The sequence below is a fragment of the Oncorhynchus tshawytscha genome, linkage group LG29, assembly GCF_018296145.1.
Source record: "Oncorhynchus tshawytscha isolate Ot180627B linkage group LG29, Otsh_v2.0, whole genome shotgun sequence".
Lineage (NCBI taxonomy): Eukaryota > Metazoa > Chordata > Actinopteri > Salmoniformes > Salmonidae > Oncorhynchus > Oncorhynchus tshawytscha.
In genome coordinates this window covers 8147665-8168515 of record NC_056457.1, presented here as the reverse complement: position 1 = coordinate 8168515, position 20851 = coordinate 8147665, and the positions used below count along the sequence as shown (strand labels likewise).

Genomic DNA, 20851 nt, shown 5'->3' with positions numbered 1-20851 from the left:
GAGTAAAATAATTGTACGTGACAAAGTTAAAGTGAAGTACTTTGTGAGGTTCTATAATCTGTGGGCATGTGATTACAGAAGGAGAAGTTCCGACTTGGTACAAATCAAAGTTCTCTCTTCAACACAGACAGACAGAATCAAAACTGGCTTAGTAATGGATGGAAAGCGATGAAAGAGAGAAAAATACTCCCTTTTTAAATCACTGTCGATCACACAGCATGTGAACAGGTGTTCAAACAAGCGAAAAAGGCATTGAAGTGCTGACGGTAAAAAACATGGAACATTAAAAAAAAACAAAAAAAACAACAAAACAAATACTTTGGCAAACATATCGGATCTTTTCTGCCCTGCCCGTTTGAAGTTTGTGCCGGGAAAGAGATACATCTATATATACACACGCCACTAGCCTCGGCATCTGTGGGATATTTGCTTTTGTCAGACTTGGCACCTTAACTGTTTACGTTAACCACTTTTTTACTTCAATCCAAGGCTCAATGAGCCGCTTTCTCTGTGTTGGAGCGACACAGCAGAGGAAGACAACGCCTGAGTCCCAAATGGCACGCTATTCCCTTTACGGGGCACTTCACCACGGCCCAAGGGGCTCATTTTCAAAAGCAGTGCATATACCGAGTAGGGAGCCATTTGGGACACAGCCAAAGTCTTTGTCTGCTGTGGTGCACTACTTTGGACCAGGGCCCGTGGGGCTATTCTCAAAAGTAGTGCACGGTTTACAGAAGAGGGTGGCATTTGGGATGCTGGCCTGTCCGTTGGAGAGATCTATGCTGTGGCGCACAGCAGCACAGGGACACGTCATTGTTCAGAGTGCTGCATTTCTATCAAGTTGAACACTTCACCGGCGTCACGACTAGGAGCTAGCCGCGACAGCATTCAAACCTTAAAAAATAAATAAAACACTTGTTCATACACTCTGCACACTTGCTCTAACACAAGCACTCTCTGGTGCACGCAACACACACACCACACACACACAAAGAGAAAAAAAGGGAAGCCTGACAGGTCGTTTCACGCATTTTTATGCAAGTGGCATCTAAAGGAGCTTACTGTGGAGATGTGCTGCAGAGGCCCCCTCAGAGAATTAGCACACAGCATCTGGTGTCATCTATTAATAGTGGAGCGGGAGGGGTTGTGTGTGTGGGAGAGGGAGTGTGTTATGCTTGTGTGTGTCAACGCTATGGGAAAGGTAAACTCTTCAGTGTTACCATTCTGCCATTTTGTAAAGATATTAACATGTCAAAGTGGCAGGTGTGTGTGTGTACGTGGCAGCTTTCTCATTTTGCCTCTCTCCAACCTAGTGGTGGGTTGGGGCGGGCTGGGGCAGAGGGTAAGGTCGGTGTCGGTCGCAGCCTGCCGCGGCTGGCTCATTCAGACACGCCTTGGTGTGTTTGTTGCTTCTGGGATTAGCGGTGAGCAGCACCTGTGTGCAGGTGAGGTCGTGAGCCCGAGTGCAGAGCGTGTACACACACAGCGGTCGGGGCCCGCTGGGCCCTTCAGGTGTGTCCCGTCCTCCTACTCCACACTTTGATGTACTTCACATAGTTTTAATGACGGATAATAACAGAAAGAAAAATATATATATTCTGTGGATTAAGATGTTTTTTTGTTGTTGTTGCAAAGCTGCAGACTGACAAGGAACTGACTGTCATCAGTAGGGTTTACAAAACGCTGGGAACTTTCAATACATTCCCTGGTTTTCTCAAAATCCCAGTTGGAGGATTTTGCGGAACAGGGAGGGAATAAGCAGGAAATCCCGAATCCTCCAACCCGGGATTTCTTGAAAACCAGGGAATTTATTGAAAGTTCCAGGAATTTTGCAACCCGAGTCATCAGTCAAACCTTCAGAGGTATGCGGTGGTGGGAAGGTGGGGCTCTGGAGGAAGGTTTCCCTAGGTACAGATCTAGGATCAGCTTCCGCAATTGTAACCTTTAAAAAAAAAAAAAATGGGACAATCCACAGTTGCTACATCCATTTTTGGAATTTAGAAATGAATGAAATACACTCAATGAGTCAAACCTAAGAAACCTAAGAATGCCTCGTGAGCTTAGTTCAACTGTCAGACTCCAATCACAACCCAAAATATGAGCCTGTTTTACTCCAATGTTTGGAGACAAAAATAAGTTTAAAACTATGAATGTGTTTATCTTGGATTGGTCAGTCATTTCATCAATAGCTCTAATGAATTTTAGAGTGGTTACATTTCTTCAGGCCCATCCCTCAGCTTTTTACTGAAACCGTGCGATGCTGTGACGGCCCTAATTCCACAGGGGATGATCCGGCAATAACACACAAAAAATAAATAATAATGATTGGTCCTCTTAACACCCATTCGCCAAGCTGTAAAAGGCCCTGTCCTGACTGGATCGGCCTCCTCTCCTCTCCTCCCAGGCTGTCTGAGTCAGAGAGAGGTGGAGGATGCTGGAGGTCGGAGCAGCCTGTGGTACTCAGTATGCCGAGTGCCACGCGGTGTTGTGAGGGAGCGAGAGAGGGGAGGGAGGGGTACGGACAAACATCCGCAGTGCCATTCCATTGTGCTGCTGTACTCTGCTCCTGGCCCTACGGCTCATTTGACTTTCCCACAGTCTGGAGGTCATGGGCCCTCTCTTTTTCCCCCCCTTCCATCTTCCTTTCTCCCTGTCCCTTCTCCATCTCTTTATCCCACCTGGCCCAGTCCTCTCGCTCTCCCCCTTTCCCCCTCCTTCCCCTCTCCTCTCTGAGCGCATAGGCGGCATATGAGGGCATTGGGACGCAACCCCCCCACCCCCTGTCGCCGTAGCGATGTGAGATCAGAGGCGTGGCATCCATCCAGCTCATCAAACCCGTAAACCATTTAGCAGTGCTGTGGCTGTCAGGGGGAGGGAGGGAGGACTCAAGCTGCATGACAAGCGTAATTTGGGGGATTTTCAGCGATGCGTCATGCCAAAGAAAATATCTCCTCGATAAAATAATTGGAATGTCGAGGAGGGCAGCCATTCGCCCGCAAGATGAGCCGAGAAATGAGGCAGAAATAAGATACATTTTGTTGCCTTTGTCAGACGAAAGGAAAAAACACACACACATGCACGACACTAGCGCACACGCACACCTCGGTCGTACCAGATGAAACGAGATAAAGAGATTAAGAAAGTACATTGCATGCAAGAGGAGATGCAATCTGGAGGGCCATTAAGCACTCCAGTCAGACAGACCGACTCATGAAAGGAGTTCACCTGGCCTGCCTGGTGCACACAGTACCACAGAGCTACTGACTGAACTCTCACTCACACACACACACACGCACACACACGCGCACACACACAGGAGAGGGTAAATGCAGCTTATTTCACCTGCCGTGGACACACACACACATCACACGTTTCATCTGTATACCACTGTGAAATGACTTTCAATGAGGAGCAGCACAACAAAAAGGGGATCTGCTACGATAAACATCTGGCCCAGAGCTCTCTCTCCTTTCTCCCCAACATGCACCTGAGCATATCCGGAATTTGATTTATGTCCCCGGCGACTGCCGAGCAGCTTCGCAACGATCTAGTTTAGTAGCGGCCTGGCTCTGAGTTTATCTGTGTTGTGTGTGTGTGTGTGTGTGAAAACGGGCTCCAGTGTGCATCTGTTTAAAAGGGGGGACCAGGAAGTAACTCTAGCCAGGCCTACCGTTGATCCCTTTGGCATGGCCGTCTCATCCACCAGCAGATAAAGGATATTCAGCGCCACCAGCAGGACTGAGATGGTCTAAGGAGGAAGGGAAGGAGCCGAGAAACAAGAGGGGTTTTAACATGATTAGGTCAAAGACAACACAGAACTAAATCAATAAGTGGTAGTTTTGTCCGTCTCCTGGAATGCGTGTGTTCTGTAAGCGGTTCCACACTTAGCTTGAAGAATCTCGGGCACTTGGGCTCAGCAAACGCACCGTCGCTGTACAACACTGAGCATGCTAAGAGAGGCAGATTACTCTGTATGTGTGTGTGTGTGGTTCAATTGAAAGCCCAGCTGTCGCAGCGGTGACTATTTAGCCGAGCCTTTCCTTAAACACGGTCGACAAAAGACACCACACCCTGGGGCTTGATGCTCAGCGCTACAGACGGGGGTCGGGTGGCTCCCTGTTCCCGATACAGTGCACTATTTGGGCCAAAACAGCGAACCATATTGGGAATATGGTGCCATTTGGGACGTAGACCGAGTTGACCCAGGAATACTCCCCCAGCCGCCACCAAGGTTTTCTACTTTATATACGCCATGGGTAAACGGGGGGGGGGGCTTTAGTGGGACTGACTGGCTGAGGTAGTATCAATCTGAAGACTCACCGTCCCTGTGAGCAGTATTAACATCACAATGGGGTACAGCAGGTTCTTCTCCCATGCAGAGGCTTTCTTCCTCCTCTCTAGGGGAAGGAAGAAGGAAAGGCAGGGGAGAGAAAGAGGATGAGGAGGGGTAGAGAGAGACAGAGAGGAAGAGACAGCGTGCAGAGAGAGAGGTCAGTGTTGAAAAACCACCACATTTGCAGAATTTCTACCGTATATGCAAATACGAGCAACGCCTCAAATCAATCAAGAGCACCCCTCCGCGCCGGTCGGGTAGAAACCGGAAGCATCCGGTTTTCAGGGGGAAAGGAGAGGAGAGGCGGAAGCAAAAACAGACACTTCTGGGTGTTCTTTTGCCAACCCGCTCAGGAGTTTCTTCTACGCCTGGTACATTAGGTTAAATCAAGAGTGAATCACCTTCCGATATTATTAGACTGTTTTCCTAAATTGGCTCATTAATATATCAAAGATATTAAAAGGTGAGTAGTGGCACCTCATGGCCTCAGGGTTTATTTAGAGTTAGTTGGTTTGGTTCAACATCTGGTGAACGCGTACCAACACCATCTCTTCTCTCAGGGCCCAGAGGGGCTGAAAGTAATATGGCCTTCACAACAAACCAGAAAAATCACAGTCTTCCTCGTTAATTAGTCAGACAAATCTTCATTATAGAAACAGATCAAACAAAAGCTGAGATTCTGATGAACAACTTGATTTTTAAGTCTACCTGTTAAAAATCAAGAGGTCGTGCTGAGAGGTCGTGCTGCTGCTGCTGATATGCCTTCTTGTTCGGATATAAACAGATGGTTGCAGAGATGAGGTCTCAATCGTGTTAAATCACTCTACACATTGAGAACCTGCCTGACCATAGTAACACGTCAGCATTGATGGCTTCTGAGGACGGACTGATGGGCCATGGACAGTAAAGGACTTGTGATGTAATGACCCTTTTGAAATCACTTCATAACACTGTGGTCCAGGTCCTCTCTCTCCCCCTGACTCTCCCTCCCTCCCTGACTCCACCTCTCCCTTCACCTTTCTCTCCTCCCTCCACCACCTCGCTCCCCCTGACTCCACCTCACTCTCTCCCTCCCGACATCTCTCCCTCCCTCTCTCTCCCTCTACCTCTCTCTCCCCCCACATCTCTCTCCCTCCACACCTGCCCCCACCACCTCCCTCTACACCTCCACCCTCACCTCCACCCTCACCTCCACCCTCACCTCCACCCCCACCCTTTCCTGTGTCTACCCTTCTCAATGGCAAGGCTGTGCTCACTGAGCCTGTACTTCGTCAAGGTTTTTTTAAGCTTTTGACCAGTAAACATGGTCAAATAGTTAGCCACAGTGTACTGTCGATTTAGGGCCAGATAGCACTGCATTTTGCTTTGTGCCTGTTTCTCAATAAGCACTGTAGTTTTATTTTGACTGTGATTGGATGTTCTGGTCCTGAGGCTTCAGTGTGTTGGTAGAACAGGTTTGTGAACTCAGCCCCAGGACCAGCTGGATGAGGGGACTCAATTCTTTGCTCAGCTCTTGGCATTGCAGGGCTTGGTAATGATATGAGGGGGGGTGTCACCATATTGTAGATGTTTCCAAAACTTAATTGCTCATTGAGTTTTTATTATTAGTAGATCTTGGCCTAATTCTGCACTGCATGCATTGTTTGTAGTTTTCCTCTGGACATGTAGGAGTATCTTAAGGAACGCTGCTTCATTAAGGGTGTCCAGTAGAGCTTATTTTTAAACCTAAGTAATTATAGTGTGTGCAGTACTCTATATATTTTGTACCAATTGAGAACTTTGGTCTAATTCCCTGAGATCTGCATCTTCCCTGGAAAATCATATTTTTTTTGTATTTTTGGGGTTTATTTTCTCTCTCTCTCCCTCTTCTCCCTCTGTGCCAGCCTGGGCGGCCTGTGAAGTTTGCCAAGGCACACTCTATATGCACCATTCTGCTAAATTAATGACATCACTAAAAGGCTGGGCACAAGATAAAAGTTTGCATCTTGTCTAATATCGTAAGTGCCTTTGTGGCCTCCTCTCCTAACCCCCCAAAAGCCTCGGCGTGCACCCACTGTACCTCATTTATAATATCCTAAAAAGCACAGGAAATAATAATTATTGAGCAGAAATGCTTTGGGACTTGTCCAAATTAAGAAATAAGACCGAGGAGGGAGAAGAAAGGGTTCGCCGGCTCTTAGCAACATCCGAAAAGCCTACTTTTTTTTACACGTGTTTCAATGGGAAATTGAACAGGAAGTCCCGAAAGACAGCATCTGTCCATACATACTATCATTCGAGTGAAGCGTAAAAACGCAGCAGCGGAACTCACCCAGTTTATTCCTCTGATCTCGGACGATGTCCAGTTCTTTGTTGAGTCGGTGAGCGTTTCCGTGGGAACGAGAGTGAGATGATGTTGACCCTGCAGAACAAGGAAACAACCACGTCAAAACGAGGGTCCCGGGGACGTCGTTTTGTCAAAGCTTTTGACTGGTCGTCATCCATCGTTAGTCTTTTACACGTCACTCACCCAGGCGCCAACTTAAGTCATTGTGATTAAACTGCCAAGTATCGGGCAAAGTTTGTTCATTTGATAGAAATAGGAAGGCTAAACAGACTGTTCGACTAGCTACACGTGATCAATGTCAAAGACTTATAGTCGGAGAGCAAGTGGTGTCCCTTTAACTGTTTTAGATGAATCATTTGTCACTGCTCACCTAAGTACAGTTATTTCTCCAGAAAAGGTTGAAGTGGGTTTGCACTAAATGCCACAATTAAGAGCGTGTCAACGTCACATATGTATTTTCCTACCTCAGCCTTTATGGCATTTCACTTATTTTATCTGAATGGGTAATCCTGCTTAGTACATAACAACGTGATCTCTCAAACAAAGTTTAAAAAAAATATATATATATATAATCTTGTGTGTCAGTGCTGTCTAGCGAGCGAACGGGTGCATGCTCCAACTAGTCCTGGGACTCGGGATAAGACAGCGAGGGATTCTCCATGAAAACCGCAAGGGCAGCTCATTTAAGGCTAATTTATTTGGTTTTACTTCCAGCCATGACATACAGTTTGGAGGCCTCAAAGCCAAGTGGAGAGAGTAACCATTTGCATCCCCTGGGGTGATTGGCAGATCAAGACCAATTAGTTCAATGTTACACTGTTACTAGCGTGCAATAAAATATGATCCTTCATCTTTGTTACAGGAGTGAAGAACCAATCACTTCTATCAAATCTTTTTTCCACCCCCAACTATTATGACACACCCTGTCTAGATGGGCTTTGGGATCCAAAGAGAGAGCTTTTTTTTTAAAGACAGAGTAAATGGAGGACAAAAAAAAAAAAAAAAGTGGATCCTGTCTGTGCCCTGTCTAATACCTGTCCCAGGAACACAATTTGTGTTCAACAGGAAATGACACTAGTAGTTCAACAGGACGTGATTTGAGTCGGACACAACATTGAGCCCTGAGGGGCGCCGTGGCTGTTCAGCCACAACATACTTTATCTAAAATCGCTCCTCTATCTGGGAGAACGGATCCAAACAAACTCTGCACCCTCACCTTACCACAGTAATCCTTTTATTACACTGACTCCAAATACATTTCAGGCTCCAACTAGACGTGACTATTATTAGGAACATCAATTCATCTGAACACCAACCAAGAACAACATCATTACATGATAAAAAATCTAACGCAGGAGATAAAGGAAAAATGCATAATAGCATTTTAAGAAGAGACATCGCTCAAGCAAAAGTAAGCAGAGTAGACAGCGCCCCCCAAAAAAGAGTTCCAGAGTTAGTGCACGTACAGCCGCCGCTACATGTTTCGAAAAATAATTTCACTTTCCAACCTTCACCATAGCTTAGCGATTACGTCACCTAGCATTATGCTAAGTAGAATGCTGAGGTGCCGGACGGAGGTGCCGGCAAGGTCGTCGTGCCGCATAGCATCTGGACCAGAGTACACGGCTGCTGCCTCACAACACACCGCGTGAACCAGAGCGGCTAGCGAGCCTCACACACATACTTCACATTGTAGTCATTTAGCAGACACTCTTTTCCAGAGCGACTTACAGGAGCAATTAGGGTTAAGTGCCTTGCTCAAGGGCACAGACAGATTTTTCCCACCTCAACGGCTCGGGGATTCGAACCAGCGACCTTTCAGTTAACCGCCGACAACCCTTCTTCACCGCTAGGCTGCCTGCCTCCTATTGTTACGTCGCCCTCTCGCCTAATTGGGAACTGCGTCAGAAGATGTGGCATGAGGTACAAAATGAAACCCATCCTTGTTACCCTCAACGGAACGCCATAAAACTACATAGACCTAAGCATTGACAGCAAAGTACGGGAAATAAAGCTATGAAAAAGGGAGAATTTGATATCTTAATCCATATAATTTGTAGCCTAACGTGCATAATCAATTTCCTCAAAATGACCAAACACACTTCATTAATCCCAATGCCCCAAACTGCAATAACTTAACGAAAGATGCGTCCAACTTTTATCTCCTTTCTCCTGAAGTGTAAACTCGTTCACTACTTCCCACAAATCAAAAATCATTGCCTAGAGGGAGTTTCCGCCTTATTTCTTATACTCATTTCGAATCAGTAAAGGGAAGTGAACAAGTGCATACTTTGGAAGCAGAGATAAATTGGGACGTAGCTAGACTCTCTCAATAAAAATAGGCTATAGCATAGCAAATAGGGACACCTGGTGGATGGGTTGTACCAAATCAGATTGCACCATTTTGTCAGGCCAGTGTAAACTATGCATACGTAAACGATCCTGACATGAATGACAGGCAGTTCAACCTTGTACAGACGCAAGACATTTTTTTTTTAAAGGACAAGCTTGCTTTCCCATGACTGGCCAGGTAGCCAGATCTGATATTTTAATGAGCGTGCCACTGCGTGTCTACTGGCGGTTCGTATGGTCCTATCAAACCTCTCGCAGAGTAAACACACACACACACACACGGAATAACCCACCACTCTTTTCCATCTAGAGCAAACAAACAAATCCTAAATGTAATTTGGGATGTAATTGCACAAAGAGATGCAAACTCAAACCCCCCCCCGAAGAGTAAATATACATCAACACAATCCATTGACTCCACTCAATAATCCCAAACAGCAAACATAAACAAAGTTTAACGAGAGAGGTCTAATCTACGGGATGTCGGGCGAGAGATGCGGAGGACACAGGCCAAGCGAGTAGAGGACATTGGGCGCTTGTGGAGTGTGTCCTGTGAACTATCCCTGAACCTCTTCCTTCTTCTCCCCTTCTCGGGAAAGATCAGAGGGAACCTTAGCCTCCACTCGTACCCTCTGAGTTTCACCCGAGTGTGTGTGTGGCGACCCCCCCCAAAAAAAAGAATCCTGGGATTCCCGATAAGGCGACACGGATCTCGCTACTCAACGCCTGAGCGAGAGCTCTTTTCCCATCCTGCTCGGCCCGACGATAAAGGAACAGATTATACTTATTTAATCAGGTGTTCAAAGCACCAGCGTTTGGCGTAAGCCCTAGGACACCAAGCAGCTAAAGAGAAGGCCTATTGAGAGGAGGAGCGGCGGAGCGTTTGAAAACAGCGTTATCAGCCCAAGCCATCTCCCGTACCTCCCTGGTTTGTAAAGACACTCATCCTCTTTATTTACTTGCATCTGTACACTTGGTTGCGTGCTTCACTTGATGTTAAAGTAAGTTTGGCGGTACTCTCAAATACTTCCTGCTTTGAGGGATTCCTCAACACTAAAGGAAGGCATCTGGGAACAGTGGCGGTAGATAAAAAGGCAATGCAGGCAGGTTTACAAATTGTGTATTTTACTGAGCTACTTCCCTAAACCAGAGCCTTTCCAGGTTGAATCAGAGTCCACCGTACTTAGACTACAACTAACTAGGCTATAGTTTATCAACATCTAATACACCACCATCAGAATCACAAATGGCACCCTATTCCCTACACAGCGCTGTGCCATATTCCCTACACAGTGTGCCATTTGAGACACAACCATTGTCCAGGATGATTCACATTCCCTCCTAATGAGGGGCCGGTAATTACCCGTCTGGGGGCTTGAGATCAAATGAGGAAATCACCTGGCCAGTAGTGACAGTGTGGCGTGTGCTCAGACTTCTTAAATTGACTCTAAAACTCTCCACCAACACAATTTATGGTCTCCGACCATGGCAGCTGCAGTATGTCGCGCGAGAGAGGGCGAGAACGAGAGAGAGGGTGAGAACGAGAGAGAGGGCGAGAACGAGAGAGAGGGCGAGAACGAGAACGTGAGAGGGGGCGAGAACGCGAGGACGAGAGAGAGGGCGAGAACGAGAGAGAGGGCGAGAACGAGAGAGAGGGCGAGGACGAGAGAGAGGGCGAGAGAAAGCGAGAGAAAGCGAGAGAGAAAGCGAGAGAGAGAAAGCGAGAACGAGAGAGAGAAAGCGAGAACGAGAGAGAGAAAGCGAGAACGAGAGAGAGAAAGCGAGAACGAGAGAGAGAAAGCGAGAACGAGAGAGAGAAAGCGAGAACGAGAGAGAGAAAGCGAGAACGAGAGAGAGAAAGCGAGAACGAGAGAGAGAAAGCGAGAACGAGAGAAAGCGACAGAGTGGGGAGGCTGATTTGTCAATGCTAATCGATTTCAGTGCGGCAGTGCTCCATCACACCTAATGGGGTAGTCATCTCCCTGTAATGAGCCATCACATTTCCTGGCCTACGTCCCAAAATGCCACTCCACTCCCTACATAGTGCACAACTTTTGATAAAGGCCCCATACGGCTTCGGTCAATTTAGTTGACCATTTCGCTCACCAAATAGGGCGTAGGGTTTTATTTGAGACACGGACGTACGAACAACCTACCGTTCAATCTCCTTTGAAGGGCTTCTTCTTGCAAAGTGACGCAGTAAATCTGCTCATCCAGGTCCTCCAGGATCTGAGGAAGGGAGGATATGGCCCAGAGTGGGGATGGGGAGAAACAGATGGGTGAATCGGTTGGTTACATATTTGTAGTCATCGTGTCCTCAAGTCGAGTGCGTTAACAACTCAAAAAAGTACCCGTTTTCCAGAGTCTGACAGAGGAAAGCTAGACATCCAATATGTCTGTCAAACTTAGAAACGGTCACTCATGTTGTATTACAGTACACATTAATACATGAAGCAGTTGGGCGAGGGGGGAAATGGATCTGCTACCACCCAATTTGTTGAAGTCAATTAGGTAGCCAGTCGTGAGGGTTAAGTATGCCAGCTATTTGGCTGCCATCTGACACGTATAAAACACACTGATTAAGGCATTTTTAAGAGATAGTGAATGGAAATTACTACTCACGGTTGGTTTGACTAGTAACTGGCCCATGACTGTGAACATCCTGGACAGGCCCACAGGAGTACACACTGGGTACGAAGCAAGTTACAAGTGGTGAGACACAATAAAAACACTTCTAGAACTTAGGGATGATTACAGAAATTGTATTTTAGTCCAAGCGATGTGTGATCCCCAACCAACCACCACACAATTTTCCCTAAAAGCATGAAACTTGGTACACTTTGGGGACCTCTTCAAAACGTGTTACATGAACTTGCCGCACATCGATCGTCAACTGAGATAATATCCCATTGAATGTGCTCTTACGACCCAACACCAACACTCACTCAGGAGGAGCAGTCCCCCCATCAGAGAGATACAGGAGTAGAGGTACGGTAAATAGAACTCCCAGAGATCTGAAGGAAAGGAGAGGAAACATTATCCAGACCTGAACAAACACATTCAACCACAGCTAGACAAATACAGACCGGCCGCATTCCCAAATGGCACCCTTTTCCCTGGGTAGTGCACTACTTTCGACCAGGGCCCATAGAGGTCTTGGTCCAAAGTAGTGCACTGAGGAGGGAATAGGGTGCCATCTGAGACAACACGCCAGAATCCCCATAGCCTTACCATAGAGCGACTCCATACTGGCTGCGTCATTGTCGATGAGCGCGGACGCCACCCAGACTATTCCTAGGATGAGCAGTCCGAGGAGGAAGAGCATCACAAAGGTCTCTAGAACCCGTGACTTAATGCCCTGCGAAGAAACACAGACGGGGGGGGGGCGTGAGGAACAGAAAGAGCCACGTCACCGTTTTTATTCATAACAAGCTGGGATTTTTTCCCCAGTTCTCTCGAGGCCATTCGCGTTGCAAGGAAGGGACGGCAAAACAAATTGTGCCCTATTCCCTACGTAGTGCACGACTTTGGACCACAGCCCTATGGTAAGTGTTGTCCGAGCCGGAACGGCCCATAGGGCAGTAGCCCATCTACTGTTTCTGGACAGGACGATAGTCTATTGCAGGGATTTACCCTGAACCCTTCGCCTGAACACTGAGCAGAGGCATCAGGTCCAATTTGGATTATTTTGTTGTAGGGCTCGACTCAACCCCACCTCTATATAGTACTACAGGGTTTTGACCAGATTTATTAGGATCCCCATTAGCGACGGCTTGTCTTACTGGCGGCCGACACGACGGAAAAGACATTACAGACAAAATGACAATTGACGTACATTTAAAAACATGAACGTGCAGTGTGCATGTACATTGATCAGTTACACATCCATGTCAGCACATACACCCGGTGGACACATAGGGGGAGAGGCTATGGTCAATAATATCAAAGGCTGGACTGAAATCGAACAGTACAGCTCCCACAATCGTCGCATTATCAATTTCTTTCAATCACCAGTCATTTGTGTCAGTGCAGTGCATGTCGAGTACCCTTCTCTATAAGCAGGCCGAAAGTCCGTTGTTCATTTGTTTATAGAGAAATTGCATTGTATTTGGTCAAACACCATTTGTCATTTGTTTGTTTGTGGATGATCTAGTTCCTGTAATGTTTGTTAACACCCTGGTAGGTTGATTAATAACCTGAACCAGATTACAGGCACTGGTTACAGTGAGAAGCTTCCTCTTGAGTGGACAGATTGATGAAAACCAGTCAATATTCAGATCCCCAAGAAAGTAGACCTCTCTGTTTACATCACATACACTGTGAAGCATTTATACCTTCTCTATAAAAATCACCCGCAATAATCTTGCGCTCTCATATTAAAAACGGCATCGTTTTACATTCATGCTATGTCCCAAACGGCAGCCTATTCCCTATGTAGTATGCTACTATTAACCAGACCTCATAGGGGCCTGGTCAAAAGTAGTGCACCGTGTAGGGAATAGGGTGCTGTTTTGCAACGCAGCCAAGTTCCAGATTGCAGCCCCACACTTACTTAACTGATCCCGGTGAAGTCCACGTTAAAGCACCTTTTCTAACAGTATATTGGGCCTATAAAAAAGGGTCTAACCAGACTCCCAGCCGGGGCTCGGAGCAGACTGGAGGTTAAAGCATAAAAACGAGCTGAAGTGAAGCCTCACTACTGTCTGCAGATTAAGAGCAGGCCTCCCGTTACATCTGGGGGTGATTAGGAGGGCTCTTAACGCGCCCATTGCCCGGCGGCCCAACGCAGACAGGAGTTGGGGTAATTTGGGTTTTCCGGGTCACAGACCGCTGAGTGGTTAATAAAGTCCTCTCTACCTGTTCAAACAGAGACCACCCCCCCCACCCGCCGGTGGAGGTGGACAGGCTCTGTCTGTGTCCCAAATGGCCCCCTATTTCCTGTATTTCGCACTACTTTTGACCAAGGTCCATATGGCTCTGGTCAAAACGAGTGTACTATAAAGGGGTAGGGAACCATTTGAGACACACCCTCTGCCTACAACACTGTAGAGGAGATACCGTCTGGCACTTACAGGAATGGGCTGCAAAGAATGACTTACACATGGCTTGCGGATAGCCTCAAATTGGGCATCTAATCAATTTGTTACTAGGTAGCTGATGATGTGCTAACTGATGTGTGGCGTATTTATGATCAGGTACTATACATAGTGCAGTGATCCTCTGTTTGAAGGCTTCCTTTCATGTCACTTAACAGTTGTTGATCCCCTGTCTGAACTCTAAGGTTACCTATGACCATCGCCACTAGTACCACTGTCTTCCCAACCATTCTGATAATCAAATCACGTTCGGCAAACGGGTCTCATCTACACAGCTGTAAAATCTACATCCGCGTCCCAAATGGCACCCTGTTCCCTATATAGTGCACTACTTTCGAGCCCTGGTCAAATGCAGTGCACCATATAGGGAATAGGGTGCCGTTTGGGACGCAACCTAGACTTCTCATTCTCTCTACCTCACAGCATCATGAAGGCTCGATGGAAGGGACAAGTGTAGAATTTTCTAGCACAGCCGTGGGTGTCGAGTCTAGAGCGCCCCAGTGTGGCTACGTCTGATACAGTCGCAACTCCGCAGGTACAGCAGGCCGCCCGAGTCTCTAATGTGCGTCCCAAATTACACCCTATTCTCCATTTAACCACTGGTTAAAAAAAATATTTTAAAAAAAAGTAGTACACTACATAGTGAATAGGGTGCCATTTTAGATGCAAAATAATTCCCCCGGTAGCCGTTATTAAAACCTATCTAGACTAGCGTCTCATGTTCAAGATATGGAAAGGTCTAAAATGTTATAATGACAGGCCCTTCATCTGTCCTGCTCACTGAAACCCCTAGTGAAACCCCTAGTGAAACCCCTAGTGAAACCCCTACCCTCCCATGTGCTCAGTTCTTCCTACTGGACATAGGCTACATAACTACTGTGATGCTGACTGCAGTCTAGCAGCTCACATCAGACCTGAACTGGCCAGTGAGGAGATCTCAACATCGGAGAAGAGGAGATGAGAGAGAAAGAAGGGGAGGGAGAGATATAGATAGACGGGGAGGAAGAGGAGAGAGAGAAGAAAGTCTGCGAGCATCTCGTCCCCAGAGGTGAGAGAGGAATGCTTTCAGAGACTTCTGTCACGTCCCACACGCGCTCTCTTAAGGAGGCCTTGGGACGGATAGGACCGTGCACGGGCCTGCTGCAGGAGGCGGCTCCACTCTGGTGCCTCGGTCCACCTTAACCAGCAGCCCATGCCATGCTGAAGGTGTATCTCCTCTAGTCCGGGCCTCTCAATCATTTATAAGCCTAAAATCATTACCCATTCAGATCATTTAGGGCAAAGGCAATGCCTGTCACTCCCCAAATGTTATTCCTGGTTTCAGGTGTATTGGAGGGCCAAGTGGAGTGTCAGAAAAAAGTGTTTGGAACTGTTTGGAAACAGAGGGTCTAAATTGTAAGCCCTTGAATTAATCACTTAACATATGGCATATTGCATTACTTATACTCTGCATTGTCCTTGTTTCTCTTTCATAAATAAGCGTCGATTTTATTCTTAAATAGATATATTTTTTCATGCCAATTGTAAGACAGTTGCCACAATCATCAAAACATGGGAAACGTAGACAACGCTCGTTTAAAAACAGGCAAATCAAATCCCCGCTGATCACGTCGCAGCAACTGTCTCCCGGGAAAAAGAAAGGGAGAAACATGGAAAAGGATCTGTGCCATCCAGAGCCCAGCGCCATCCAGAGCCACCCAGAGCCACCCAGAGCCATTCAGAGCCACCCAGAGCCCAGCGCCATCCAGAGCCCAGCGCCATCCAGAGCCACCCAGAGCCCAGCGCCACCCAGGGCCATTCAGAGCCATTCAGAGCCACCCAGAGCCACCCAGAGCCCAGCGTTTCTATTCTTGCCATTCTAAAATGTGTACACCACCTCTATATATAGCAGCTCTGAAATATTCAGCATTTCCCCCCGATCCTCACACCGCCGAGCATGGGGATAGCTGCCTGCTCTGCCTAGTGCAGCTCCACTGGAATACCAGGGAATCAGAGACTTTGAAGAAATGTGTGTGAGACACTGCACTGTGTGTGTGTATGCTCACCCAGACCCAGCCCAAACCACCAGCAACCCAGGGGATACTGAATCAGAGGTCTTCACGGGTCCACCGCAACTCAAAAAACCTGAGACCTGGCCCGAACTCCAAAACAGGTCAGAGTGCAAAAGGGGCCTTGGATCTATGCAACTACAGCTGATATACCGGAGTGGACCAGACCACAGCTCTGCATAAAGCCTATTGCTTTTAGGTTAATAAAGGGAAGTTGTTGACTTATATTAAGCCTAGCCAACTACACATTAACCTGAATAACTTAGCTGACAACAAATAAATCAAGTTGTTATCGGGTCCGTTCGGGTTTGTGAAGGAAATCGAGGGGTCCAGTCCTGGTTGGATCCAACTTTTTGGACCCGTGAAGACCTCTACAGAGAATCACTGGATGCCTTAATACCAAAACTGAACATTCTTTTACTCCGTAGGATCAGAAATGACATATCTGGGAACTGCAATGTACAGCACAATGGCTACATGCATCCCTGTAACATGTCCTTGGAGAAGCATAGCTAGGCAGTGCTTGTGTCCCAAATGGCAGCCTATTTCCCTATTGAGTGCACTATTTTGGGGGTCAGGTCAAAAGCAATCCACTATATAGGGAACAGGGTGCCATTCGGGATGCAGACACACAGTGTTTCATCAAATAGAGAGCCAGTTCTCTGGGAGCTGAATGTCATTGTGCCATGGTGTGCTATTCCCTCCACTTCCCCAGGGCAGAGAAAGGCAGAGAGAAGAGAGAGCGAAATACAGACAGAGACAGCGAGAGAGAGAAAGAGAAGAGAAAAAGAGAGAGAGGAAAGAGAGAAGGGATAGGAGATGGTACAGAGAGAGGGATAAAACGGGGAGTGAGGGAGAAAACAGAAAAGGGCGGGGCCACGCTGCAGAGAGACAGAGAGAGGGGGACAGGAGAATAAGGAAAGAGGAGAGGGACTACAGTAAATCTCACAAGGATAGAATAAAGAAGAGGATGCATAGGAAACACGGAGAGCCACAGAGAGAGATACTGATAAGAGAGGAGCTTCCAGCCCACCCATTAATCTGCAGCGGGTCAGCACAGCGGCAGAGATCATCCCACTGCCCATCACTCCTCTTCCTGACAGGACCGTGTGGGATGGAGGGAGGGAGCCGAAACCCATCCCACCACTCCCAGCCAGTCCACTTCTCTACCTCTGCCGCGCCAGATGCCAAGGGCCCTTATTAGTGTACCCTTCAGCCCCGGCCTTCAGCTCTGGCCGTGTCAGAGACAGAAAACAGAGAGGGAGCCGCTGGACTGGAGAGCCTCCCCCTGTAAAGCCGTCGCAAACGAAAACTTCTAAAGACACGGCAGTAGGCGCATGGGGAAACCGTTTGCTTCCCGTTGTAGCTCCATCGTTCGTTTTCCCCCTACAGTGACTCCATCTTGTTGTCATTACCAAGAGGTGTCAGGCTGATAAGTCTCCAAAGAATAAATGACTGTCACCTGGGTTTTGTCAAGAGGACGGTTATATCGACGAGCACAGAGTGGCTCAATAGAGAAGGCCTGCCAACAAGCAACCTCAATAACATAACTGAAAATCATCCTTAAATCGTGAATACAACTTTTTTTCCCCCTTGACAAAACCCAGGATCAAACCAATGAATAAGACTTTTTCTTGTGATCCAAGTAAACAAATAACATTTGATGTGAATCTCAGGCTTGTATGTCAAGCACTATAATTTTAGACAGAAATATGTGTAATACCCCAAAACACTACCACCAGATAGCTAGAAAATAAACAGACAATTTCATCCAACAATTCAAACGCAGTCCCTCTCTAGAAGCTGATCATTTTGTTTGAAAGACAGAGAGGAGAAGAAGAAAATCCTGAACAGTGCACTTTTCAAATGCTCTGCTCAAGCCAATGTGTTGCCATGGCGACGGACATTGTAAAGGAGGGGCTTTTCGCAAGACATTCTGTCTGACCTTAAAGGAAGGTACGTAAACATCACTTGCCAGAGCGAAGGCCTGGGAAAAATGTCTACACGTGCAGGGAGATTTGAAATAAATATCCAGGCTCCATTGTGGAGCACCAACAAAGAAGAGTATCTTAGTAACTAGTACAAGGCGGTTTGCCTCCGCAATAAAACACACTTTTTTTTTTTTTTAAATCACAGGCTTTAGCCTAGGCCTGTAGATTGATGAGGAGCTTCTTTAAGCAACAAATGAAAACTGCTGGCCCATAGCTGGGACAATTTCTCAGTCAGACTAAGTCTCTGTCCCAAATGGAACCCTATGCCCTATATAGTTGGGCCGGGACTATACCAGCATCGTCACAGCCCTACTATATAGTGCACTAATTTTGAACGTAACCTAAGTCGGCGTGGTCCATCATACAAATATTGACCGACCATCATAACAACGCTATCTACTGGTGGTGCATACTAGGGCTTGTAACCGGTTCAGGGAACAGAACCGAACAATTACGTTTTTCGAGGAACAGAATCCAAACCGGGAACGAAAGTGATCTACACTGTTCCAGAACAGAACCGTTATTTTAAAAGCATGGGAAGCAGTTAATAACGTTAATACGCCTATGCAAAGCCCTCACTCTGTCACTCAGAAACGTATTCCAGTGTCTGCCTGCCAGCTGAAAACATTTGCCAGTGTTTGTGAGCGTGTGTGTTGCCCCTCCAAAGCGTGCAACCGACTGATATTACAAGCGTTATTCCAACATTTTTAGGGAGAGATTTTACGGATGCTAGTTCTCATGTTTCACATTGGGTTAATTAAGTACAAAAAGGTAAGACGTTTTTAATTTCAGTGCCGCTCTGCGCACACTCAAGCATGTTAGCTAGCTAGCTCTGGTCCAACGTTAAGCCGACTCTCGGAAGTTCAAAGACATTCAAAGCCGGTCATTGCTAAAAGGGATCGTCGATTTGAATGAATTTACTTTTTGTAGCAGGTTTAGAAGAACTTAGGCAACAGGTTAGGATAATTAACTTGGCAGATAAGGAGAATTTTGTTAAGGTTAGGAAAAGGGTTAGAGTTAACAAAAAAATAAACTTGACAGGCTGGATTTCTTCTATACATGACCATATAAGCCGCTCCTCCGTAGGAAAAATTCTGTGGTCCTAATTCAGATAACGCAGCGCTACTAGTTAAACCTCCTCCAAGGAACAAAGTAACGATAAACCTGTACTTTGTTGGGGTATGAATCGGTTCACGACTTTATTTTGCGGAATAGTGTAACGAAACTATTTTTAAAAAATAAAAATGGTTCTGTTTAGGGCTGTTGCGGTGACCGTATTACCGCCACACCGGAGGTCACTAGTCATGAAGGCAGTCAAATTCCATGTGACCGTTTAGTCACGGTAATTAGGCTTCTCCAAGCTTTGATGCTGCTGATGGTCATTAGTAGCCTACCAAACTTGGTACTCAGCACTCTATTGTCCTTCTAAGCACTCTGACACCAATGCAAACGAATCAAACACTTAATGAGAGCCCATGAGCTCAGGTTGCACAACATTTCTATAGGCTATGCAATCGCGTGAGAAAACAGAGTGATGGCCTCTACTAAAAACAGGAGGATCCCATCAGCTTTCTATAGGCTAGGCCTACTATATTTATTTCTCAACTTTCCTAATTTTAAGTACATTGTTTATCTTTACAACAGGAGTATAGCCAACCTGGCTGGCATGAAAATGAACCACGGGAAAAGCGTCCTTCATTCGTTATTTAAGCCCATAGATGACATGTATTTTTCCCCGCTTCTCCTGCTTCAAGACCGGTGCATGAAAATGGTCCATTCTAAATCAAAACAAATTTCACACATATTATTTAGTATATGTAAAGACAAGATTCAATCAAGAATAGTCCGACGGGTGACAATATTAGCCTATCACTTGTAAATTATATATTTAGTAGTGATGCAAACCTTATCAAAAACATACAGGCCTATGGGCCCAGCATTTTTTCTAATCATAGCCGCACACATCATGTAGCCTAGCCCATAGGCCTATATGTTTTGATAAGATAACTAAAGTGGCCAAATATCTTTTAAAAATTAAGCACATTAAGCCACTTTTACAAGGGGTTTAGAGCCTAACTGGCATACATAAACAGTGTGAGAGTTTCAAGTTTGGGGAAGAAAATGTTCACCATAAAAATGCACCTTCATAATAAAAGCATTACATGCATAAATCGCATTTGCGGTCACTTTTGATAAATGGTGTTTTCCCGCTAATGGAACATTTGCGCTTATAGCCTACTGCCGTGTGTACATTGCTGCGCTTATAATGTGAAGAAATGGCCTAAAGGTTTATCATCAACATTATAAGCGAAATGTTCTGTTCTGACAAAAAGTAAATGTGGACAGTTCTTCCAATATCTTCAATATGCACCTCGAAATTGGATAAGGACGCGTCCAGTCGCGTCCCCGATGTGTCTGTCTTCACTTGCAGCCTGTGAGAAAGACCTGCTCAGGTGATGGGAGAACCATGTGAGTGAGAGGCGCTTATAGAATAGCCGCATGTGCGCACTCCCTCAAATCGTTTGGAGAAAATATTCATATTTTATTCAGCTGTGTTCAATTGTATTCTTCATACTATAAAATAATGCCACGGAATTCCAAGCAAATCGTGTCTGCTAAATTAACTAGTGTAACCCACAGCCATATGGCATAGTCAGATCAGGACAACTCAAGAGTATGCTATTCTGTTCTTCTGAAATAGAATA

General features: G+C 46.3%; 1 protein-coding gene across 1 annotated transcript in view; it reads right to left on the bottom strand.

Annotated features, from left to right (window-relative positions):
• The window catches only part of lmbr1 (limb development membrane protein 1), a 52826-nt gene that overhangs the window by 16410 nt on the left and 15565 nt on the right, over nt 1-20851 (bottom strand). The window contains exons 6-12 of the mRNA XM_024393108.2: nt 12243-12369; nt 11957-12025; nt 11634-11698; nt 11168-11240; nt 6645-6734; nt 4321-4397; nt 3671-3748 (exon numbers count right to left, since the gene is read on the bottom strand). Of these exons, the coding sequence (XP_024248876.1) occupies nt 3671-3748; nt 4321-4397; nt 6645-6734; nt 11168-11240; nt 11634-11698; nt 11957-12025; nt 12243-12369 (579 nt within the window). The remainder of the gene's footprint in view (nt 1-3670; nt 3749-4320; nt 4398-6644; nt 6735-11167; nt 11241-11633; nt 11699-11956; nt 12026-12242; nt 12370-20851) is intronic.